Source organism: Carcharodon carcharias, chromosome 15, assembly GCF_017639515.1.
Source record: "Carcharodon carcharias isolate sCarCar2 chromosome 15, sCarCar2.pri, whole genome shotgun sequence".
NCBI classification, from domain to species: Eukaryota; Metazoa; Chordata; class Chondrichthyes; order Lamniformes; family Lamnidae; genus Carcharodon; species Carcharodon carcharias.
This window is the reverse complement of record NC_054481.1, coordinates 71,281,446-71,308,545: the sequence shown is the minus strand read 5'-3', so window position 1 is coordinate 71,308,545 and position 27,100 is coordinate 71,281,446. Positions and strand designations below refer to the sequence as shown.

At 44.1% G+C, this 27,100-nt stretch overlaps 1 protein-coding gene across 2 annotated transcripts in view; it reads right to left on the bottom strand.

Moving 5' to 3' along the window:
• The window catches only part of LOC121288071 (E3 ubiquitin-protein ligase MGRN1-like), a 194,418-nt gene that overhangs the window by 54,039 nt on the left and 113,279 nt on the right, over positions 1 to 27,100 (bottom strand). For both annotated transcript variants that reach the window (XM_041206368.1, XM_041206367.1), the window contains exon 7: positions 14,772 to 14,815. In XM_041206368.1, coding sequence (XP_041062302.1) covers positions 14,772 to 14,815 — 44 coding nt within the window. The remainder of the gene's footprint in view (positions 1 to 14,771; positions 14,816 to 27,100) is intronic.

Genomic DNA, 27,100 nt, shown 5'->3' with positions numbered 1-27,100 from the left:
GAACGGGTTCACATAAGCACTTGATCGTAAGGTTAAGCGCATTAAACCACTACCTGAACACTACAACCTGTTTGCAAAAGCTGCCCAGAAAACAGCCAGAAGGAAGATCCCCTGAGGCTGTAGAGCGCACTACATCTCTGGTCTCACCAAGGAGAATGCTGAACTCTACTGGGATTATGTCTCAATGTTTGAATCTGACCCCTTCTCAGGGGAAACAATATATACCGGTGAGAGGGTGATGTTAAGTATCTCTCAAGAGTGTCAAAACACCTGGGACACCTTGACAGAGACAACAGATCTTACAAAAAACAGCAAGAAGGCATGGTCTTTCATACACAAACTTGGAGGCGATCCCAAGAAAGCTGCCCAACATCCAAATGTGTCTGCTAACCAAGTTGCACACCAGTTGCTCCTAAATGGAAAATTCAACAAGAAACAACCAAGAGCACAACCAGATAGGAAGAAGTACAGCGATGACCCTGGCATCACTGGACCACTCACCATGGAAGAGCTGGAAACTGGTATATCTAGTCTAAAACACGGGAAAGCAATTGGTCTTGACAACATAACAACGGAGCAGATAAAGCATTTTGGACAGCAAGCAAAGAAATGGCTCCTACAATTGTTCAACCACTGTCTGGCAACACACAAGCTACCTAATATTTGGCAGAAGGCACATGTAATATCACTATTAAAGTCCAGAAAAGATCCCTCAAATCCTAAGAGTTTTCGGCTAATTTCACTGCTTTGCCACACCAATAAGCTGCTTGAACGCCTGATACTCAATAGGATAGCACCAACTGTAGATGAGAAGATCATTCCAGTGCAAGCAGGTTTCTGCCCCGGCAAATCAACAACAAGCCAACTGCTCAACCTCACATAACATATCGAAGATGGTTTTGAGCAAGGGATGGTAATAGGAGCTGTTCTTTAGACTTGTCAGCAGCATACGATACAGTGAACCATAGACATCTCCTCTGCAAGATCCTAGAGATGACAAAAGATATTCACTTAACAGAGCTGTTAGAAAGTGTGCTTCAGAATCGCCGGTTCTATGTTGAACTAGGTGGGAAGTGCAGCAGGTGGCGTATTCAGAAGAATGGTCTTCCTCAGGGAAGCATGCTTGCACCACTGCTGTACAACATCTACACGAATGAACAACCTATAGACGGTGTCACACACCGTTTTATATATGTTGATGACTTATGTGTCACTGCCCAAAGCATTGATTTTAACATCGTGGAGAAAACGCTTTCTAAGGCCTTGGAGGGACTAACATCCTACTATGAAGAAAACCACCTTCACGCAAACCCATCAAAGACTCAAGTTTGTGCATTCCACTTCAGAAACTGTGAAGCCAAATGCCAGCTTAAAGTAATCTGGTGTGGAGCAACACTGACGCATTGCGAGCACCCTATCTACTTAGGAGTCACCCTTGACAGATGCCTCACCTTCAAGAACCACATCGAAAAGACAAAGACAAAAGTGAGCGCACGTAACAACATCCTGAATAAGCTCACTAACACACAATGGGGAGCAAGCTCAAAAACATTGCGAACCAATGCACTTGCTCTTTGCTATTCCACTGCCGAATATGCTGCCTTGCAAGGGAAAGATCTACTCATGCTAAGAAGATGGATGCCATTCTGAATGCAAGCTGCCAACTTATCACAGGTTGTTTAAAACCAACAAACACCAACAGCCTATGTATCCTGGCGGGTATCGCTCCCCCTGATATACGAAGAACAGTAGCCAGCAAGAAAGAGCGACTCCGTCAAACATCAGATGAGAGGCACCTTCTACATGGTCATACACCTACACCCAGCCGCCTAAAGTCAAGGAAGAGCTTCACGAACAGTGTTGTTCCATTACAGGATCTGGTGAGAAGGTATCAACTATCTTCGAATATCTGCAGCTTTCACCTAGTGAAGTTAGCACACAAGGTTGTCTTCAAATCTGTCTTAAATGTAGATGATGCCATGTGAATGTTCTAGCTAGGACTGATGTCAATAAGGAATCCCAAATACTTGACATGGATGGAAAGTTCTAGATCCTTCTTGCAATCATTCCTTCATCATTTACATATATTGGTCGCCATGCAAGTCCCTCAGGAACAGGAACTTTATCATATCATTAAAGGGCTTAAAAGGCTGAACAGCATCGGTGGAATATGCCAGAGCTGATTACTGATCAACATGGCTAATAGCACAGGGATGGGTAAATTGGAGTAAACAAATCAGAGGAAGAGCCTCCACTCTGCAGCACACAACCTTTGAACTGGCACAAAAATGTTCTCACATAAGTTATACAAGATGTTAATCTTTATGTGAGAATAAATGCTCATAAGATGGAAACAGTGCAATTCGAGAATGTGCATTGCACTCAGGCCACCATATAAAACAGGTGATCAGGATAGGGCACATTTAAGGCTGACAGGAAGCTAGTGTTAAAAGGGGAACAATTTGTTTGCAACATGTATGAAAGTGGACTTTAACTTGGGGCTTGTGCTTGGTTTTGATACATCTGCTTATTTGTAAACAGGTTTTCCCACATGTCATCTTGCAGCAGGTGGAGGATGGTGACGAATTATTGTGGGTAGCCAAACTTGAGGAGGCACTCCACAGTCCCTCCAGGTTGATAAGAGTCAAAGACCTTTGTGCGGTCAAAAAAGGCCATGAATAGAGGTTGCTGCTGCTCCTTGCATTTTTCTTGTGACTTGTCTTGCATTGAAGATCATGCCCACTGTGCCTTTTGATGGATGGAATCCGCATTGTGACTCTGGTAGGGGTTCTTCAGCCACAGGGAGGAGATGATGGAGAAGAACTGTTGCAATGACCTTCCCTGTGGCAGACAGCAGAGATCACAGTAGTTACTGTGGTCTTGTCTCCTTTTTTGAAGGTGGTCACAATTACAGTGTCTCAGAGATCCTCTGGTATGCTCTCCTCCTTCCAGATAAGGGAGATGAGGACATGCATTTGTGTCAAGAGTACTTCTCAGCTGTATTTTAGTACTTCAGCAGAGATTCCATGTGCACCAGCAGCCTTGGTTCTTAGCTGTTGAATGGCCTTTTCAACTTCATGTCAGGCTGGGATTTTGTTGAGGTGGTGGCAGGTAGCAGGCTGTGGGATGTAGTCGAGGGAACTCATGTCGAGGACTGAGTCTCAGTTGAGGAGATCCTTGAAGTGCTCCTTCCAATGAGCACTTGCTGCCTGTGCCCTTGATGAGTACCACTCCATTCTTAACTCTCAATGGGGTAGGTCCTTGGGTGCTTAGGTCGTAAATAACTCACTGAATAATCCATGCATGTCGTGGCTGTTGGCGAGTTGCTGTATTTCCTGCACTCTTTCCACCCACCACCTGTTCTTTAGATCATGGGCTTTTTGTTGGACCATGGCCTACATATAGATCTGCTTTCTTTCCCTCAAATTTTGGTGGTCCTTCCAGTTCAGAAACACCTTGTGCTTAGTATTTAGTAGCTCCTGGATCTCCTGGTCATTCTCATCAAACCAATCTTCTTATTTCCTGATGGAGAAACCTAGAGAATCCTTGCAGGTGCTGATAATGATAGATTTAAGAGCAGACCAGGTACTGTGGAGATTCTGTGGTTCCTGTCTGCTGAGCGTTGCCAGGTTGCTTGTGAAGTGCTGTCTGAGTGGGTCTTTCTCTGCAGAGTACTCGAGTCCATCGACATTGACTTTCCTGCCCCAGCACTTTTGGGACAGGTTGATGGAGATAGTGGCCTGGACTAGGCGATGGTCAATCCAGCTGTCAGCTCCTGTCATGGCACAGGCAGTGAGAGTATCCTTGTGGTTCCTCACCCGGATGACGGGGTAGTCAAGCAGGTGCCAACATTTGGAGCGAGGGTGTTGCCATGAGGTTGTGTATTTGTACCTCTGATGAAATAGGCCATGTTCTAAGTATTTTGTCAAAAGGAGAACTCTGTTGGTGTTAGCTTTCCCTACACCTTCCTTGTTAATCAGGCCTTCCCCAGAGGTTTGTCCCCCTCCCGATTCTGGAGAGCTTATCTCCCTTTGGGATACAGGATAACAAGTGATCAAGACTGGTGTAGAATTCCTCTTTGGCCTCAGCTGTTGCTTTTAAGGTTGAAGAAGCCATACGGACTCAAAACATTAACTTCTTTTCTCACTCCAAAGATATAGCCAGGTCTGCTGAGTTTTTTCAGCATTTTTTGATTTTATTACCTTGTCCTTTGAGCTGGCCTTCTCCAGTCCATGGTTTCTCAAACAAGGCAGCGATATTGATGTCATAGCGCCAGGGCTACTATAGTGGCGTGAGGTTCTGGTCTGTCTCTGCTGGAGTTGTCCATGAGAGTCCTAATGTTCTAGGTCATAGAATTAATTTTGAAGGGACAGAAGATGCCTGTGCATGAATTCTTTGAACGTGAGACGGCCGTTATATACCAACTACCACAAGGTCCTGACAGAGCAAAGTCTTTGTCCAATGGCAGGGATAGCTGAGATGATTGGAGGCCAGGTTCCACTGGGCAGACGAGAGTGAACACACACACATGTGGCCCTAAACCTTCCTATCCTGGGGGCCCACAATCCAGCTAGCTTGTAGGTCAACATCGAGAGAGATAATCAGAGTCCGAACTTGCACTCCTGTGGCATCATTCCTGCCTGGGTCACAGGACAGAAGCAACTCACATTCACACACTTATAACCTCGAATGTAATCTAGCATTCTTGCTTGCTAGCAGAACAGTGGGTTGGGCCCCAGCTTCTCTTCAGTTCTCCTCTACTTTCGGGCGCCACTAGGCCTCAGGCCTAACACACTTATCCACCAACACACACATGAACTGACAAGGGCTTGCTCACTCCAGCTGGAGCTCGGCTGCCATTTTTCAGACATCTGCTGATGCGACAAACACGCTGCTCTCCATCGCCATCGCCGTGCACGTTCACTTTTAAAACCTTTAAGAAGATACTTAACTCTCAGCAAAGATTTATCCCAGTAAGAAGGAAAGATTCTTAGAAAAGGATGCATTGTCAGTGGCTGAATAAAGAAGTGAAGAATCATATCAAATTGAAAGAAACACTATACAAATCTACAAAGATTAGTGGTAGGTCAAAAGATTGGTCAGATTTTAAGAACCGGCAATGAATGACTCAAAAAATTAAGAAGGAAAAAGCAGAGTATGAGAAAAATTTCTACAGGTATTTAAGTAGGAAAAGAGAATCTAAAGCTAGTAAACTAAAACTATATTGAATCCTGAAGAGTCATTGAATTTGAAACATTAACTCTTGTTTCTCTCCATTGGTGCTGCTTGACCTGCTGAGTTTTTCCAGTACTTTCTGCTTTTACAAGTGTTGGTCCTCTAGAGAGAGTGTCATGGGAATCGATAATGGAAAACAAGGAAATGACAGAGATGTTGAACAGGTATTTTGTGTCTGTCTTCACTGTAGAAGACTTGAAAATCAAGAGGTGAATGGGAGGGAGGAACTTAAAACAATCATCATCACTAGGGAAAAAGTGCTGGGAAAACTATTAGACCTAAAGGCTAACAAGTCCCCAGTACCAAATGGTCTGCATCTTAGAGTCTTAAAACAAGTGGCTGCTGAGGTAGTAGATGTAATGGTTATAATCTTCCAAAATTCCTTAGATTCTGGAAGGGTCCCAATGGATTGGAAAATAGTTAATGTAATACTGCTATTCAAGAAAGGGGGGAAGTTGTCAAGTGGGGGTAGAGCATCTGCAAAGGTATATAAGCAGGTTAAGTGAGTGGACAGAAAATTGGCAGATGGATTATAATGTGGGAAAATGTGAACTTGTCCACTTTGGTAGGAAGAATAGCAAAGCAGTATACCATTTAAATGGAGAGAGATTACAAAACTCAGTGGTACAGAGGGATCAGGGTGTCCTGGTGCATGAATCGCAAAAAGTTAGTTTGTAGGTACAGCAAGTGATTAGGAAAGCAAATGGAAGCTGGCATTTGCTGCAAGGAGAATGGAATATACAACTGGGGAAGTTTTACTGCAGCTGTACAGGGCATTGGTGAGACCACATCTGGAATGCTGTGTACAGTTTTGGTCTCCTTATTTGAAAAAAGATAACTGCATTAGAAGCAGTTCAGAGAAGATTCACTTGACTTATTCCTGGAATGAAGGGCTTATCTTATGAAAAAAGACTGAACCTTTTGGGCTAATACTCATTGGAGTTGGGAAGAATGTGAGGTGATCTGACTGAAACATATAAGATCCTGAGAATAGGGTAGATAGCAGGAGGATATTTCCACTTGTGGGGGAGACTAGAACCAGAGGACACAGCTTAAGAATGAGAGATCTCTCTTATGAGATAAGGATGAGGAGAATTTTTTTTTCCCTCTCAGAGGATCGTTAGTATGTGGATTTCTCTTCCCAAGAGAGCAGTGCAGGCTGAGTCATTGAATTTATTCAAAGCTGATTTAGACAGCTTTTCAACAGACAACGGAGTCAAGGGTTATTGGGAGCAGAAAGGAAAGTGGAGTTGAGACCACAACCAGATCAGCCATGATCTTATTGAATGGTGGAGCGGGCTCGAATGAGATCAATGGCTTGGTTGAGTGGGCGGAAAAGTGGCAAATAGAATTCAATCAGGAGAAGTGGGAGGTAATGCACTTTGGGAGGACAAGCAAATCCAGGGAATACACAATAAATGGGAGGATGTTGAGATGGGTAGAAGAAGCAAAAGACCTTGAAGTGCATGCTCACAGGTCCCTCAAGATGGCAAGACAGATAGATAAGGTGGTAAAAAAGGCAAATGGAATGCTTTCCTTTATGGGATGAGGTATAGAATACAAAAGCAGAGATATATTGCTGGAACTGTATAAACCATTGGTTAGGCCACAGCTGGAATTTTGTACACAGTTCTGGTCACCACATTACAGGTAACATATTTGCTCTGGAGAGTGTACAGTAGAGGAGATTTACAAGCTTGTTGCCAGGGCTTGAAAACTGCAGCAATGAGGAAAGATTGGGTGAGCTAGGACAAAAACAAAATACACTGGAAAAACTCAGCAGGTCTGACAGCATCTGTGGAGAGAAAGACAGAGTTAACAGATGGAGTCAATATGACTCTTCTTCAGAGCTAAAGGGAGGTAGAAATTTGGTGAAATATATACTGTTTAAGGGGGGGTGGAATGGGTGAAGCTGGACAGAAGGCCAGCAATAGGTGGAGGCAAAGGAGAGATTGCAAAAGATGTCATTAACAAAAGGTCAAAGGGTTGTTAATAGCAGTGGTACTGGCTAAAGGAGGTGCTAATGGTGACATTAAGAGTGGAAAGCAGAGCTTTCCGTTGAGCTTCACTAGAACATTGCAGCAGGCCAACGACGGACATCTAGGCATGAGAACAGGATGGTGTGTTGAAATGGCAAGCGACAGGAAGGTCTGGGTCATGCTTGCGGGCAGACTGAAGGTGTTCCGCGAAGCGGTCACCCAGTCTGCGTTTGGTCTCTCCAAAGTAGAGGAGACCGCATTGGGAGCAGCGAATGCAGTAGACTAAATTGAGGGAAGTGCAAGTGAAATGCTGCTTCACTTGAAAGGAGTGTTTGGGCCCTTGGATGGTGAGGAGGGGGTAAGTAAAGGGGCAGGTGTTGCACCTTCTGTGGTTGCACGGGAAGGTGCCATGGGAGGGGGTTGAGGTGTTGGGGATGATGAAGGGGTGGACCATTTTTATTTATTTTCTCACTTACTTTCATTATTATTATTTTTTATATTTATTTCCATTTCTATTCATTGTTTTAGCTTTTTTGGTCTTTTTTCCCACCACCGTCCCCTCCCCCCACCCCAGCAGGGCCATCTGTCACTTTCCAGAGGGCTTACCCTGGTCCTACCATTATCACATCCTGCTTTCCACTCTTTATGTCACCATTAGCACCTCCTTTAGCTAGTACCACCACTATTAACCCTTTGACCTTTTGTTTATGACATCTTTTGCAATCTTTCCTTTGCCCCCACCTATTGCTGGCCTTCATTCCAGCTTCACCCATTCCACCCCCCCCTTAAACAGTATATATTTCACCACATTTCTACCTCCCTTTAGCTCTGAAGAAGAGTCATATTGACTCTGTCTGTTAATTCTGTCTTTCTCTCCACAGATGCTGTCAGACCTGCTGAGTTTTTCAGCATTTTTTGTTTTTGTTTCAGATTTCCAGCATCTGCAGTATTTTGCCTTCAACATAATCCCTTTGCTCTTGTACTCTATGCCCCTTTTAATAAAGCCTAGGATACTGTATGGAAATATAGTCTGACAGCATTACATATGAGGAAAGTTTGAGGATTCTCCTCAGGTTTCTAAACTTGATGGAGTTTAGAAGGATGAGGGGGGGGATCTGATTGAAACTTACAGAATACTGAAAGGCCTGGATAGAGTGGACGTGGGGAAGATGTTTCCATTAGTAGGAGAGACTAGGACCCGAGGGCACAGCCTGAGAGTAAAGGGAAAAGCTTTTAGAACAGAGATGAGGAGAAACTTCTTTAGCCAGAGAGTGGTGAATCTATAGAATTCACTGCCACAGAAGGCAATACAGGCCAGGTCATTGAGTGTATTTAAGACCGAGATAGATAGGTTCTTGATTGGTATGGGGATCAAAGATTACGGGGAGAATGGGGTTGAGAAACTTAGCGGCCATGATTGAATGGCGGAGCAGACTCGATGGGCAGAATGGCCAAATTTCTGCTCCTATGTCTTATGGTCTTATACCGATATTCCCAAAAAAGTGGAACTAGGTAGGTTAGGCAATTCAGAGACGGGAGTTTGCATTGACTGCCTATGACCAATGCGTTGTGAGTCAATAGTGCCATGCTAATTAAAAATATAAAATAAAAATTTTTTTTAAAAGTGTTTTCTCAGAGGTTAAGCAGGATTGGGAAGCCTGTCTTCCTGTTCAGCCTGGCACTAACTACATCATTTCAAATACATTCTCACACAAAAAGTAATGTTTTCAGTAAGTAAATAACTGGAATACTTCAAGCAGGTTCTTCAAGCATGGTTCCAGCTCATTGTTCTAGTGGGCCTTAAAGATCCTTAGGCACAATTTGGAGAAAAGTCAGAAGTTCTCCTAGTCTCCTGACCAACATCCTTCACTTAACCAAATCACCCGGCCATTTATCTTACAGCTGTCTATGGGATCTTCCTGTGCATAATGTGCACCTGTGTGACTGCTGTATTTGCCTACATAATAAGTTACTTCAAACTAATTCATTGTATATGAAGCAATTCTTATTGTTTCTAAGAGGATACAATTGTGCATACAAGGATTAGCTGTGGCTCTTGCCTGAGTTAGAAGAGTGAAGATTCAAGATCCACCCCAGGCACTTGAGCAGAAATTCAAGGTTGACACTTCACTGCAGCACCGATGGATTGCTGCATTGTCAGAGGTTCTGTCCTTCGGATGAGATGTTAAGCTAAGGCCATGTCCGCCCTCTCAGCTGGATATCCCTGGGCACCATTTCAAAGAAGAGCAAGGAGGTTCTCCCCAATAGCTTTAACAGTCCTGGCTAATATTTACCCCTCAACCACTCCAACTAAATCAGGTGATCTAGTCATTATAACACTGCTGTGTGGGATCTTGCTGTGTGGGATCTTGCTGTGCGCTAATTTCACACATTACAACAGCGACTACAGACTGAATTATACAAGATACCGGATTCCCCGTGTCCCCACTCAAAAGTTGGGGGGAAGCCTGCTGAGGGGAGCACAGGCTGCCCTGCGCTTACTATACTGGGGGCAAGTTTGCCACCCTCCTGGATCAGGAAATCCTGCTTCAGAGAACTTCCTGCCAATCAGAAGCCGGCCACTCTCCATCGTTTCAGGACAGAGGCATGCGGTGTTGGATCAGGATTTGGGTCAGTGTTTGGGGGTCTCATTAGGTACCCAGCTGGCAGGCCCTGGCAAGGGAGAGAGTGGGGGCAGGGGTAAGGAATATGGTGGGCTGAGGTTTGAAAAGTCATGTGGCAGGGGAACCGGGGTGGGGGGGGTGGTGTTGCTAACACCTTGGGATATCCTCTGGTGGGCCCAGAGGTCCTTTAAGGAGGGACCTCCTATCGAGGAAAGGCTTGGTCTATTTCTGCTACTATTTCTTATGTTCTTAGGTATAAACATATCATAGCAGCTGCAGTTATTGACAAATCAATTATCCGACTAAAAGGCTGAGTTGAGAACCTGGCTCACAAGGCCTCAACTAATGTGCTGCAACGTAATCTTCAAAAGATAACCAGGAATGATAGGAGGTGGTCCATTTTCCAATATATTTTCCCTGTGGGAATTTGACCATCCTTCACTCAGCCAAATAATACGAAGCTGATTATATAGCAAATCATAGGCACAAGTTTGCATCATTCTATGATTATCCTTTAACCACTTATTTTAATAGTTTTATCTTTCAATCATTGTACTGCACAGTGTTTCACCACAGGTAATGCTGATTTGGCAGCTTGGTCACCAGCTGTTGCATTTAAGTCCTCGTTCTGTTTTTAGCTATTATTGTATGCTGTGCTGGATTTCACCAGATGTTAGAGAAACCTTTCCTTTATCGATAACGACATGCTTCCTGCCTCTGACTAATCACTAAGCAAACTATAGGTTATTACAGTCGAAACATTTCACCACCCCCAACACCTTTGTTTCAGAATAAATCTATTTAAAGAAACTGCTGGAGACAGCTATATTGTTATTTTCCTGAGAATGGAGGCAGAGTAGAACATTAAACACTGCACACAAAGCTATCACTATCCAGCAACAAAGAACAATTCATACTCTTAAGTTGGTTGCATATAGACAGGGATCCAAAAGGGTTAAGACTAAGGCTGAAGTTCCAAGCATGACACTTTATTAAGCAGACGTTGCATGCAATATTTGAAGCAAAAACATTTACATTTGACAGTGAAGTCCTTGCGATAAACTAAACTTTATTTTTTCAACAGTCAATTACATGCTTACGATTTTGTTTCGGATTGGTGGGTGAGGGGGTGGCGGTGGTGGTGAAGAAGAGGGAGCAAATTGATAACTAAGCATCAAAATGCAACAAATTAGTGACGGTCCATGTAAACAAACTGCATTCTAATGAAATGAAAATTATCTACACCAAGATATCACCCTCAACTATTAGGTTGTTCCTACACTATTTCAATACTTGGATGCTTTTTATAGTTAGAAACATTTTACTCCTAAGTTACAAGGCAATTTCATTTGTATTTCATGATGTTAGGTTTCCAACAAAACGTCTCTCAAAAGTCAACTGCAGTTCCTACATACAAACCTAGACTCCTGTGATCCAGAATTTTACCTTCCCTAGCGTATTGCAAGTACATTAAACCTGCATGCAACAAGACAGTCTGTAATGAGCCAATTATCCTTAATAAGAGCTGCAGATTCAGACAGAAAAATGAAAAGCAAACTTAGCCTGTTTTGTGCAAATCTTATCCTAACGTATCCTCAAGTAGATTCTAAATCTTAAGTTGTTGCTTGTGCTTAAAAACAGATTTTGGAAGAATTTTGATCCTGTTTCAAATTGCTGCTTTTAATTGTTTTGGTGTTAAAAACGACACTATTAACCCTTTGGAGTAGAAGTTTTCAGTCAACAATACTTACGTATACCAAAAAAATTACAGAAACTGAAACCAATGTCACCAATGCACTGAGGCGTCACCAATGCAATGAGGCATATCTCAAAAGATAATTTCACTTGTCTACATTGATTAAACAAAAAGGTATCAGTTTCTTCCACATGAAAGAGAAACAACCCTTTTGGAGAGGAAACAAACCATTTGATCTTTTAAGTAAATGAAACCAATAACTGAAACCTTACTACAGCAGAAAACTGAAAACTTGCAAGTTTTGTAATTAACTGTGGTAGATCTTCCTGTCATTTAAAAGTGCCACCAAGGACTGACAATCAGAATCCATACCAATGGCAGTAATGAGAGTAAGCAGCTGTTGGTGCACTGTAAATAAATATGTATATAACAACAACTTGCATTTGGATAGTGCCTTTAATGTAGAAAAACATTGCAAGAGGCTTTACAGGAGTGTTATGAAACAAAATCAGACACTGAGCCATATAGGAGATATTCGGGCAGATAGCCAAATGCTTACTCAAAAAGGTAGTTTTTAGAGAGAATCTTAGGAGGAGAGGGGTAGAGATGTGGAGCGCTTTAGGTGCGAAGAAGGACATTAAATGGCTTAAAGGATCATTGGCTTTATTCATAGAAGTGTAGAATGCAAAAGCAAGGAAATTATACTTAGCCTTTATAAACACTGGTTAAGCTTCAGCTGGGAGCACTATGGTTGATTCTTGGCACCACACTTTAAGAAGGGTGTCAAGGCCTCAGGATGCAGAGAGAATCTACTAGAATTAAACTAAGGATGAAGGATTTCAGCTGAAGGGAGAGACTAGAAAAATTACAGTTGTACTCTTTAAAAATGAGAGCATATTCCTTGTTTCAACCCACATTCATTATATTACATAAATTTATAAGTTATTTGTTAGATTGGGCTATTCCAATTGTCATGTCCTGTAAAGGCACACCATATTGATAAGTTTTAAAAGATAAACTAAACTCAGTGTGGAATCTTCTAGAACTGACTTTTCTTTTTAAAATGGGCAATGATGGCCGCCAAGGGTCACCTGACTCTTGCCTGTGGTCCCTTCCTCGTCATTGTGTCTCTGTATGTGTCCATCCCCGTTAAATGCTGGGGGTTAACTGAAACTTCTGGAACTGATAGCTTTAGAAAAATGCCACACTGCCTTGAAAGGACAAAAAGGACACATTCCAGACTAGAGATGTCACTGCCAATATCATGAAACCATCCAAAAAGGTATTGCCTGACTCGAATGGGTTGTTCTGAAACAAAAACAGTGATTGTCTCAAACCCAAGGGTGAATGCCCAGGTTGTGGCTAATCAACTCAAGCCAACACCATTTGGAAGTGAGCTGTGAGAAACCAAATAGCAAGGCAGCCATGTTGGTCTCCCTATTTAAAGCTTTAAATGCTAACTGCCAAAAGACACGGCAACTGCAGAAACAACAGCCAAACTGAAATATTTTCTGCATCAACTTTGCTGAAATCAGCTGTCTACCTAGTGTGTTTCCAGAACAAACTTGTAATTAATAAAGGCATAAATAACTTTATAAATAAAATGTGACATCTAACAAACCCTCTATCATTCAAACTGATGCATTTCTGTGATCTCTGACAAGAAGCGTTATCATCTTACAGTTCAAAACTATAAATTGTAATTTGTATTTTTAAACTCTCAGTGAGCAGAACTTTCACTTGAAAATCGGACAGGAAGCAGGTGCATGTTAAATATGTTGCATGTGAAAATTGCTGCAAAAGGGTCCTCCATTATTTTCACAGATGATGGACACCATTTTGTCTTGGAAACTGGTAGTGAAACAGATATTAAATATTTATGGAGGAGATAGAAATGATGTGTCAAAAGTTGGTAAGTGCAATATTGGACAGTTCTGAGATTAATTCTGAAAAACAATTATACTGAGTATGTGAACAGCTAACATGGCATAACTAGTACAATATCAGACTTGTTCATAGTTTTAGAGCTATCACTGTATACTTATTTTTTTGTAATACACACACCAGACTGCACTGTTTAATTTTAATGAGGTCCATTAGGCTAATAAAGACCCTGCCTACAATCATTCTGCACTCAACATTACAGAAAACATTTATCTGCAAATTCCTCAAATGTACACCATATCTCAGCCAGAAACAAAATAGTTTTAAAAACATTGCATATGTCTTCACGTTCTGGAAACAATTATCATGAATATAATTGTATTAAAGCCTTTTATGTGCCAGATTCTACTGAAATTGTTAAGAGGTTTATTACTTGAAACAAAATACTGCAGGCCTTCATCAGTCTGCCATTTTGATGTTGTAATAAAATAAGGCAAACCATGCAAACAGAATGTTGCGACTTCAGATGCCTCAAACAAAGATCCAGTATAACCTCCATTATTTAACATGTGCTATTGCTTAATCTTTATAATGCATTTGTGACTGTTTTGCCATAAAGTTCCAAACCCAAATTGTTCAAAATACTGCAGCCCAATTTTATCTTATTAATTTCCCACTTTCACGACTCTGTTTTTTTGATTGGTTTCTATAGGCTACTGACATTGAAACTTTTAGAAAAGTTTCCACAGTCAGTGCTTTGCCACTACTCTTACAGAGCAATAAAACTCAGCCAATATTTTAATGTTATGTGATATAAATAGGTAATCTGCTTCTAGAAATGAAAAAAAATGATTATCACTATAGTTTAAATTAAAAATGGTTGTGTCTCCCATTATTATCACCATGAAATAATATACTGCATCACACTTCTCAATTTCACTACCTGGACTGATACTGCGATCACTATGTTTCAGGAGCTCATCTTATATAAATCAAAATAACTGGTGTCATCACTATAAAATAAATTCAGTATTTTTCACATATTGTAGGATTGTTCACCTGTTTTAAACCCCAATATTGCAATGTAACAAGTGTGAAGTTTCTTCTGGACATAGTAATTGCAAATTAATGAAGGCTACCATTAATGATAAGCCTCTGTAAGGGTGGAAAAATACTGTTTGTAGGCAATGCTTCAGGGCATTAGCATGGTTTCAGGTACAATTTCTTAGAATAAATGTCACTTGAATTCATCCAAAATTTCATCAGTTCTTGATTCACCAGATGGAAGTATTAAGATTACACTAAATTCAGAACGACCGGGTCAATGTTGGATACAAAGTCAATATTACTTACTTTTTCCATTGCAGCCAAAAGAATATGGGCATGCCCAGAGTATTCTGTAATAGAAATTCAGACTTATTGTGCTTTATATTGAATTATAACAATTAGCAGATTTAAAACTTTGAAAAGGCAGTTTCTTTTTAAGAAATATAAATCCACATTTCAAAAAGAGTTAAATATAAATTAATTTCACTGTGGAAGTCATTCTAATCACAATTGTCATTTTTACAATCTAAATCTAAAGTCAGCCTGATGGGGAATTGAATATAAAATATATTTGAGATTATACACTGCAATGTAAAATCAATAAATCTTGAATTCATTCAGAAATCTTAAACCACTGCTTAACCTGTATTTTTAAAAAATCTATCCCTTTCTGCCAGTTTTCTCCCCTCATTGCATTCCCTGAAGGCACTAACTCCTTGATCAATTTAGCCTTTATGCACAAACTTAAGCAGCAACTGGCTGAAGGCTCTTTAATCATAGTGGATAACACAGCTAAGCCTAATTCTGCCCTCCAAATTCCACACACAATTCCAGCAGGGGCCAGTGGATGGAAACCCAAACACCCTGGCTAAGATCAACTAAATCAGCATTGACAAAGAACCTTGGACCTTCCTAGTTTTTGTAACTCAGCTATTCGTTGCTTTAACCAGATGAAGCTATGCCAAAATTATTGCACATAGTTTAAAATTAAAGTTGCAGAATTTATTGTTATCAATATATATGGTGAAAACACTATCATTTACAAGATGGGACAGAAAATGTGAAATATTTGTTACTTTTTTTATTTGATAAGGGGGAATGTAGGGAAAGCAGGGGGGAAGATGGAGTGGGGGAGAGGGGGAGCAGAGGGTACGGGGAGTGTTTTTGCCTCCAATATTCGTAGTGCTTCATGTAAATCTGGGGCAGTAATTATTTCATTTTTCTCCCAGTCTTCTAGTATTTAGTGGAACTTAGTGTGTAGTAAAAGAAAATGAAAAACTTACACAGTAAAAAGTAGATATAAATACTAAAAATAATCTGGATTAGGATATGGCATAGCAGATTCTGTCTGGACTGCAAGGCTGTCCAGAGAAAACAAATCTACAGTAGATGTCTCTGTCTCAAATCTTTACAGCTCAGTGTCATTGAGTTGGGACACATGGGTAGGGGAGAAGTATCTGGACAGTTTGCTCTGGATGTTAGTGATAGCTCGTAAAGAGGTACAAGTTCCAAACAGGATTGGTATGACTGATAGTGAGCAGAGTACGAGGAACCAAGGCGAGGCACAAGATGAGGATCTGCGGAAACTGATTCTATTCAACAGGTAAAGTGTGCTTGCTACCTGTGAGGACACGGATGAAGACTGTCAAAAGGACAGCTCAAACGCTGATCATGGCATTTTGGAGCAGGAGGCTATCCAAAAGGGGGAGGATGGGCAATGTGATACTTGTAGGGAATTCAATTATTCGGAAAATGGATTGTATCCTTTGTAAGCAGGATCAAGAACCCACTTGTTATGTCATCTGTCAGAGTGAGGGACATGTCGAACCAGCTTGAAAGGACACTGGACAGGGAGGATGAGGATCCAGGCTTTTTGATCCATGCTGAGACCAACAACATAGGGGAGAATTTTCCCCGTATCAGGTGGGGAGTGTGGGTGCGGGTGCTGGCATGCGCGGTCCCGATCGCCACAAGCGATCGCGACCACGCCACCATTTTACGTAGGCAGGCCAATCAAGGCCCGCCCAACATGTTTGGCGACTCCTGGGAACAACAGGAGTGGGCGGGCGGAGGCGGATCGGCAATCACCGCCGGGTCAAATGGCGACCCAGCGGCCTGTTTAAAGGCCAAGCTGCAGCCGCTCCAAGGCTGCTGTACATGACCAGAGGTCAGGGCCAAGGCACATCGAGGCTAGCCATTCAGGAGGGTAGGGCGGGTGGTCACTGTGTGCCCAGGTTTTCAGAAGAGTGCCTTGCTGCCCTCCTCGAGGAGGTGGCAGCATGGCAGGAGGTGCTTGTCCCCGAGGATGGGAGGAGGAGGCCACCCCACTTGACCAAGTGTGTGTGAGAGGAGGTAGTGGAGGTTGTGAGCTCCCACGACATGGTGCGGCACTCATGGACCCAGTGCTGCAAGCAGTTCAACGACCTGCTGCGCACAGGAAGCATGAGTAGCATGTTGGCACCGTTCAGTTCACCCATCGTGTAAGCTTCTCCCCCGCTGGCACCCCTTGTCTGAGTGGTCTGAGTGCAATGAGTCATTGATGGCATATGTCCTTAGCTGGGCGTCTCAGCAGATGTTCCCTATGCATTCGTTAGCCTGAGAGAGTTGTGATGAGATGGGTTCTGCACCCGCAGCATGTGGTGGACAGACATCGACATGACTGTGGTGGGGGCAACCTAGAGGATCTGCACCCAGGTGCAGTGCTCGAACTCCAGGACATGTCGAAGTCAGGGTGATGACATGGTGGGAGGGGTTGTTCAAGATGGTGTGGCACAGATAAATCTGCTGGGGGAAGGACGCACTGCATCCCTGCAATGGGCAACTGGGCTTGGGGTGGGCCGGCCACCAGGAGATTGACAGTACAAGTATCACTTATCAATACTATTTTTTCATTTCCAGGAGAAGAATTCTCATAAGAACACCGAGCAGCTGAGGGCTGGCGGTAGGCCAGGTCAGATTTTGCTGCTGAGCCATTTTGAACAGGAGGCCCTCGACCGAGAGAAGCTCGAAGTGCCCAGGTCCACTGGAGCCAGAGAGGCTGGGGTTCCATGGGCAGATATGTATGGCTAGCACTCACGTCACCAGCAGTCTCCCAAAATCCATGGCAGTGCTGATTGTTGAGTGAGTGACGTAACCAACATGGCTTGCCCATTGCATGTGGAATGATGAGCGCATGATGATCCAGGGGACAGGCATGTACACTGACATTGCCCGCAGGCTAACTGATCGAATTTCCTTACTCTTCCTTTCAGCTTCAGCAGTGCAGGGCCAGGACCCAGAGCAGCAGGGCCCCCTCTGACACCGGAGGGGCACCAGCGCAGATATTGCACCTTGGTGGGCATCATATCTTCGGCTAGTGTCCCGGGTCACAGCCGTGATGGCACTTCACAATCCCTGGAAGAGATGGCGGAGACAGAGAGTGCCAATGGCGCCTGCAGTCGGAGGACTGCAGGGGCCAAGGCACATGCTCAGTCCAACACTGATGATGAACCTCTGGAGTCATAAGCGATGCAGCCAATTGATGAGATGTGGCCGGGTGTGCGGGACCATCTGGTGGAGATACATGAGGCTATGCTTGGCTTGGTGTCAGTGGTGGAAGTGTCTATGCAGACCATAGCCAATGCAATGAGCCTCATGGCTGAGCACCAAGCTTCCTCCATGGAGAGAGTGGCGACTTTCATGGAGAGGCAGCTCCAGGGACAGGATCAGGGGTTCTTGGGGTTGAGCTCAGACCTGCAATCCCTCACAGGGACACTGACCTCATGTGGTCAGTGACCATGTGGGCAGTAGTTTGGGCACCAGGTATCTCAGCTCGGTGCCCATCCATCTACGGTGAGCAGGGAGGGTCAAATGGACCTCACGTCGGTGGAGCAGCTGCCTGTCGTCTCTGCTGGTGCCTCTCAGGGCACACCGGATGAGGCTGACAGATCCTCCGCCCTTCTGCCTGTGACTGCGGCACCCAATGAGGCTGTGTCGATGGGCCAGGGGACGACCACCAAGGTCGAGGCCAACAGGACAGCAGAGAGAGCAGGCTGTCTCAGATGCCAGTGCCAGCGAGGGTGCACTACAAAGACGTAGCACCCGCAAACGTAAAATGAAGGCACTTAAGGCACACCCTGGGTTCATGACTGGAGGTTTTTTGTTGGCCCCCCTATGAGTTTCTTCCGATTGTGTGTGAAGTGCAACACCATTTTATTTCTGTTGTCAAGAGACTTTTGTTACAGCATTAAATTTATGTCACCTGAAATGGCTGGGGGTGCCTGTTTTCTTGGGCAGGTGCATGGATTCCTGAGATTTGACGAGTGATTTGTGTGTCATTTACATTTACTGGCTGGGCCCATCGTCAATGCTCCTATCCAGACAGATTTTGCACTAAGATCTCCAGGATGGAGGCTATAGGCCAGGCTTGTGTTGGAAATCCATATGTGCTGTGCTAGCTAAAGGTTCCTTGGATTAGAGCTTCCTGGGTGTCCCTGCCTCCCTGGAGTATGCCCGGGTGAGCATGTGCCCCCTCATCATTTCCCTGTGCATGCTCATCCTCAGACTCACTGCTGGACTCATCATGTGCAGCCGTAGCCACTGCATCAACGTCTTCATCATCCACTGCGTACCCGCTTTGCAGCGCAAGATTGTGGGGAGTGCAGCTTGAAACCACTATCAGGGACACTTGATCTGGGGGTATTGTAGTGCGCCCCAGTACAATCCAGACATCTGAAGCGCATTTTGAGAAGACTGATGGCTCTCTCCACCCCAGCCATTGTGGAGGCATGACTTCGATTATACCGCTGCTCAGCCTCTGTCCTTGGATGGCGAAGAGGCATCATGAGCCACCTTCTGAAGAGATAGCCCTTGTCACCCAGCAGCCATCCATCCAGACAGGCTGGAGCACTGAAGAGCCCTGGAACCTTCAAATGTCTGAGGATGTAGGCGTTGTAGGAATTGCCTGGGTACCTTGCACAGACTTGTAGAATCTGCATCCTGTGATCACACACTATCTGCACATTCATGGAGTGGAGGCCCTTCCTGTTGACGAAGGCACAGGGCTCACCTGCTGGCGCCTTGATGGCCACGTGGGCAGTCGATGGCACCCTGGATGTGGGGGAAGCCAGCAATCACTGCAGAGCCACTGGCTCGCTCTGTCTAGCTGGCCTCGTCCCAGCGGTAGTGGATGAAGGTCAATGCACGCCTGAACAGCGCGTTTGTGACCTACTTGACACAAGCATGGACAGCTTATTGCAAGATGCCGCAAAGATCACCCACCGACCCCTGGAAAGAGCCGGAGGCTTAGAAGTTGAGTGCAGCGGGCATGGGGTGTCCACCCACACAGTTAGCTGAGATTTCTGGATCAATCATCTGACAGATACTGTTGACTGTCTCCCTTGGCAGACGGCGCCTCCTTCGGCATTGCACCTCAGACATATTGAGGTAGCTGGTTCACCACCTGTATACCCTGGCAGCAGGATAGTGCCGTCTTCTGCGGCCCCTTGTGCCTTGGACTACCCTTGGCCCTGCACCCCTTGTGCCTGCGCCTGTCTTCCCAAAGGTGGCTCCCCTGCAGGCTGAATGTGCACTCCTGGCCTCCTCCCCCTTCTAGCCCCCCCCCCGTTCCTCCTCAGATGAGGTGCGTCCGGTGGAGAGATCACCTCCCATTGCCAGGCTCAGAGAGGCTTCCTGAAACTTACAGGCCCCAAAACAAATCCTCACTGAAAAGTGCTGAACTGAAGGTTATGAGTCCAATCCAAGCAGCTGCTATGCGTTTGCAACTTTTCCACCTCACACAGGAAAGTTTCACTAACTTCTGAGCAGTAACTTTTCAGTATCTGGATTTGTGAACCCACTGAGCCTCTTCTCCCGTCCGTGGATGAGCTTCATGAAAATTTCTAATACTCGCCTGCCCATGCGACAAGCTGAAGATTGCAAGGGCGCCTTAAAATCCAGGTCAATTGGAGCCTCAAGGGCCTTAAGTGGCCTGTTAATTCAAGTTCCTTAAGTGGCCTGTTAATTCATGGTGGTCGCGCAACGGACATCATCGCGCGCCTGCCCACCGAAATATCGTGATGACGTCGAGATGCGCGTCCGACATCAACATGCGTCATATTACACATCGGTGTGCGGGTCCCACCCACCCCCCCCCCCACCCATCAATGGAAAAATTCTGCCTATAGGGAAGGATCATTGAGTGGTTCTAGCACAAAAGTAGGCTATTTGACCAATCATATAAATGCTGCTTTCTGCAAAAACAACTCAGCTAGTCCCACATTCTTGCCCCTTAAGATTCCTTGTGAGGAAAATGGAGGAGCCCATTCAAGACTTTAAGAGTTTATAATCTCTGGATTATTATCCGAGCCATGTGCAAATTGGTGTAAAGATAAGCAGACTAGGGAGGTAAATGTGTGGCAGAAGTAGTGGTGTGGGAGAGACAGGTTGCACTTCATGGGACACTGGCACCATTATTGGGGTAAGAAGGAACAGTGCTGTTGGAGTAGGTTACATCCGAACTGGCCCTAGAGGAAAGGATAAATAGGGCGGGCACAAGGGCTTTAAACAAGTAATTGGAGTGAAGGCTCAAACAGAAAAGGTAGTATAAGTAATAGTTTGAAACTGAACGAAAGGGAAGCAAGTAGAGTAACTTCAGGCACCGCAGGCATAATTGATTAATTTACTAAAAATTGTTTTACTGATTCATTTACTGATATACCGTTTTAAGAATCAGATTGAGCTGGTGAGGACAAAAATATTGGACTTAGTGGACTGGATTTTCCCAATCTTAGCAGTACCCCGATGTCAGGAGCATTTCCGGGTCCCAACCCCGCTGGAGGTCGGAGTTCTCTGATCATCAGTACTTTGTGGAAGGCAACAATTAGAGAGTCACTTCCCAGTATCCAGTCAATTACACAGAGTGGGTGTGAGTAGGAAGCGGGAGCTGGAAGTGACAGGGCCCAGTTAAAGGGTGCTCATCAGTTTTCAAAGTGGATGCGAGCAGAGAGAAGCAGCACTGAGGGGACAATAAAATAGAGAAGGGACATGACAGTCAGACCTGGCAGGGCGGCTCCAAGGTTCTCTAACATCTCGCTGGAAGTTACGTTAGAGATGGTGTGAGCCAGGCACCACATTTTGTTTCCTGAGAACGGCATGAGAAGGCCAGCCAGGCAAACAAAGGAGGCATTGCTAGAAATCACCGGAGAGATCAGCAACCGCACTGTTGTTAGCAAGACTTGGGTCTAGTAATGGAAGCGCTTCAATTACTTTGTGTGTTCTGGCAAGGTGAACATGAAACATTGCCAAGGTCTCAACATTGAGCATTTTAGAGATGGTACACCTCTAAGCAGGAGGACCTCAAGACACAGTGAACAAGTACACTGAAGAGATCACTGCCCATTGCCATCCCCCAGTGATCAAAATGATGTAAACTTGGAAAGATGGTAATGTAAACACTGGGCAACTGCAATGACAGAAGCATCACCTCAGATAGTGGGTCAGGATCGGCAAAAAGGAAGGTTGAATATAGCTGACCTCGCCATCCTCAAATTGCTGGGAAAATAGGCACACAATGCAGAGAGGGGTCATTCAAAAGGTGCAGTGGCCAGCCAGGATCTGTGCTGGGCCCTCAATTATTCACTGTATTCATTAATGACTTAGATGATGGGATAGAAAACCACATATCTAAATTTGCCAATGGCACAAAGATAGGCACCACTGTATCCGGTGTACATGGAGGCATAAAATTGTGGTGCTATTGATTGAAAAATAGATTTCATTCACTTACTCTCAGTTTTGCCCAATGTAGACAAACATGAGGTCATCCACTCTGGACTAAAATTAAAAGAATAGAGTACTTTCTAAATGGTGGAAAGCTAGAGACAGTGGAGTGTCTGAGGACCTTATCTCTGGAGGACAAGAATATAAGTTTGGATAGAAGTCATGCTACAGCTATACAAAGCCTTGGTTTGTCTACATTGGGCAAAACTGAGAGTAAGTGAATGAAATCTATTTTTCAATCAATAGCACCACAATTTTATGCCTCCATATACACCGGATACAGTGGTGCCTATCTTTGTGCCATTGGCAAATTTAGATATGTGGTTTTCTATCCCATCATCTAAGTCATTAATGAAAGGTCTGTCTCTAATTTTTAGATTGTCTCCCTTTCCCCTAGGCTCTTCCCTTGGAAACAAATGCCAGAACATTTCCCAATGAAATTTGAGTGTCTCCTGACTCTAGTCCCATATAGGGATATGGGACAAAGACAGCTATGTTGAGTTGGATCTCAGATCAGCCATGATCTCACTGAATGGTGAAACAAGCTGGAGGAGATAGAGGCCTACTCCTGTTCCTATGCTCCTATGATAACAGCTTCCGAGAACTTCTTAAGTTACCCTGAAACTTTTACATCTCCACGAGGATAATAGCCATTGAAATTAACCATGATTATAGCCTTCAACAAAACTCAAGAATTCATTTGGAGGGGCTATGGAAACCTGTAACTTAAATTGCAGTCAATTCCACTGATTTAATTTAATTACAGAATTTGTTTTGAATTCTTAAGTATTAGTATGCAATATTTACTCTGCTCTGCATATGCTTCCCAAATTAAAGTTGCATCTGGTCCTGATCTCAATTATCAACAGAGATAAAAGTACAACTGATTTACTTTTGTTAATGCTTTTATTTCTCTGCTTCACCTTGAGATAGTGTTAATATATGCAGTGAGCTCTCACTAGTTTAGTTTAGCTGAAGGTCATCCTCACAATAAAACATTAAATTAGCTAGTACTGACATTTGCGTTCATAAGAATCAATGATTCTTGATCAATAAACAAGAATGAACATGTTTTTTAACTTGACATATGGATCTAAGTTCCCCAAGAGCTTGAATGGATAAGCTTGTAGATAACTTGGCCATACAGACCAGCAAAACCTCAGATTCAATTCCTGGTTTGTACTGAATTAGCTGATTGCTGTTGAGGCAGCATCATTGACATTACAAGTGAACTCAGTGATCTTGCATTAGCAAGGCGGGGGAAGATTCCAATGGTCCCTTTGCAGCAACCCCTGCTGGAAGTACAAGTACATGGTTATACACATAAGGGACCATGCATAGCTGTAATTTTCCCTAGCCATGCTTGATCAATCTTCTGACATTCACCTTCAAGAATAACCATTTGGGCCCCTGGCATCTGTGGATCTGCACCTCAGTAAGCAAAGGGGGAGGGAAGGAAAGAAGTCAATGGCAAATGCTTAACTCCTGCTACTACTCTTGTACTTATAAACTCTCACAATAAAGCAGCTGCACTGAATTAAACACAACTGTTTAGCACTTCTTCTAACCACTAGATTCTATATGTGGCTAGGTTTATTTTGAGTGACTTGTATTCAATCAACTGCACTTGTCTGCATGAATAAGGAATGTGGTATTGGTTAGGGATAGTGCAGTTGGGGGAACAGATACTGCTCCCTGCAGCCATGACCTGAAGCCAGATTTAAGGATATCTCTTGATGACTATAAAAGAACTTGGAGCATGAGGGCAAGGACCTAGCTATCATGGAGAATGTAAGAACCAATGATATTAGAAGGACTAGGAATGATGCTCCATGGAATTTAAGGAGATTGAGTCCAAATTAATAAGTAGAAGCTCAAAGATAATTGAGGTAATGGATGGGCTACCAAGGAAGAAGATGCTGCCAAAGTCTAGTGAAAGAGAAGGTAATTGAGATATTGGATGGGCTAAAAATTGATAAAGAGTAGGTGTTAGAAAGGCTGGCTATATTTCAAGTTGATAAGTCATCAGGACCAGATCGGATGCATCTGAGGGTGCTGAGTGAAGCAAAGGTGAAAACTGAAGAGGTATTGGTCATAATGTTCCAATTTTCCAGGGACATTGATGGTGCCAGAGGACTTGGGAACTGTGAATGCTTGCTCAGGAAAGGGTTCAAGGATAAACCCTGAACTACAGGACAGTCAGTTTAATTTTGGTTGTGAGAAAGCTTTTACTAACAATAACCCGAGCAAAATGAACAGTCACTTGGACAAGTGTGGGTTAATTAAGGAAAGCCAGCATGAATTTTTTAAATGCAAATCGTGCTTTATTAACTTGATTGAGTTTTTGATGAGGTAACAGAGGGTTGATGAAGGTAATGCGGTTGGTGAAGGAAATGCAGTTGACGAAGGTTATGTGGTTGATGTGATGTACATAGACTTCCAAAAGTCATTTGATAAAGTGAAATAACAGACATATCAGCAAAGTTGAGACCCATGGAATAAAAGGGGCAGTGGCAGCATGGTACAAAGTTTGCTGAGAGAGAGGAAATAGTAGTGGTAAAGGGTTGTTTTTCTGACTGGAGGAAGCACACAGTGGTGTTCCTCTCTGCTTTTCTTGATATATATATATATATTATATATATATATATATTAGTGACCTGTAACTTGCTCTCCCTTAGTATCAGTATCAAAAAAAGTGGTTGTAGGACTACGTGCCACATCTCCACTCTTGATCACATTAAACAACACCCTGCTGGTTAGCAAATCTGCTACCTTGGGTCCATGGTGACAGACATTCTGTGTCTTAATGCAGGACCCGATACCTGCATAGGGAAAGCAGCTACCACCTTTGGCTGACTCACAAAATGTGCATAGAATAATATCAAGCTGACTCTTATGACCAAGATGCTGGTTTATGAGGCCTGTGTTCTCAGCAACATGTTATTTCGCTATGAAACATGGATGGTTTATTTTCATTCATTCATGGGATGTAGGCATTGCTGGCAAGGCCAGCATTTATTGCCCATCTTTAACTGCCCTTGAGAAGGTGGTGGTTAGCCACCTTGTTGGATTGCTGCAGTCCATGTGATGTAGGTACACTCACAGTGCTGTTAGGAAAGAAGTTCCTGGATTTGGAGCTGGTGATAGTGAAGGAATCATGATATTGTTCCAAGTCAAGATGTTGAGTGGCTTGGAGGGGAACCTACGGGTGGCGGTGTTACTTGAGTGCTGTTGGACCTGCACTGATCGAGGCAACTGCAGAGTATTCCGCCACACTCCTGACTTGTGCCTTGTAGATGGTCGAGAAGCTTCGGGGACTTAATGCTTTCAAGAAAGGAAGTTCAACAAGTTTCATCTTTGCTGTTTGCAGCACATTCTGGCATTTCACAGAAGGACACAATCACAAATGCAGCAGCCCCCTCAAAGGCAAATCCTCTAGGGGTGCGTTTGTTGACATTCCAGCGATGTGGTTGACTCTTAACTGCCCTCTGAAATGGCCTAGCAAGCCACTCAGTTATATCAAACTGCTGCAAAGCCTCAAAAAAGGAATCAAACCGGACGGAGCACCTGGCATCAACCTAGGCACCAGAAACGACACTGGCAAACTAAGCCCTGTCAGCCCTAACATCTGGGCGCTTGTGCCAAAATTGGGAGAGCTGTCTCACAGACTAATCAAGCAACAGCCTGACATAGTTATCCTCACCGCATTATATCTTACATACACTACCATCACCATCTCACCAGCAGGACAGACCCAGCAGAGGTGGCTGCACAGTGGTTTACAGTCAGGAAAGAGTTGCCTTGGGAGCCCTCAACATCGCAAGGCATCAGGTCAATGGGCAAGGAAACCTCCTGCTGATTACCATGTACCATCCCCACCCCTCCGCTGATGTATCAATGCTCCTCTATGTTGAAGACCAATTGGAGAACGCACGCAAGGGAGCAGAATGTACTCTGGGTGTGGGACTTCAATGTCCCACACCAAGAGTGGCTCGGTAGCACCACTACTGACCAAGCTGGCCAAGTCCTAAACAACATAGCTGCTAGACTGGGTCTGCGACAGGTGGTGAGGGAACCAACAAGAGGGAAAAACATACTTGACCTCATCCTCACCAACCTGCCTGCCGCAGATGCATCCATCACAATGTCGGTAGGAGTGACCACTGCACAGTCATTGTGGAAACGAAGTCCTGCCTTAACACTGAGGATACCCTCCATCATGTTGTGTGGCACTACCACCATAATAAATAGAATAGATTTCGAACAGATCCAGCAACACAAAGCTGGGCATCCATAAGACCTTGTGGGCCATCAGCAGCAGCAGAATTGTACTCAAACACAATCTGTAACCTCAAGGCCCAGCATACCTCCTGGTCTACCATTTGCACTAAGCCAGGGGATCAACCCTGGCTCAATGAAGAGTGCAGGAGGGCATGCCAGGAGCAGCACCAGACATACCCTAAAAATGAAATGTCAACCTGATGAAGCAATAACACAAAACTACTTGCTGCTTATGCTGTTTGGCACACAAGTGGTAGATCGAGCCAAGTGATTCTACAACCAATGGAGAAGAACTAAGCTCTGGAGTCCTGCCATATCCAGTCATGAATGGTGGATAATTAAAAAACTCACTGGGCAACATTTTCCCCCTGTCGGGGGGATGTGTGGGAGCAGGTTCCAGATCAGCACCCCCGGTACTGCTATTTTACATGGGTGGGCCAATTAGGGCCCGCCAGCATGACGCCCGCCAAGAAGCGCCATGCGCTCCCTATGCAAGCGGGGGGGATTCCCTGAGCCGGGAGTACGCTCTTTCGCATATGCCAAGCTGTTCCAGTGTATTTGCAACACTGGCATCTACCCGGTTATGTGAAAAATTG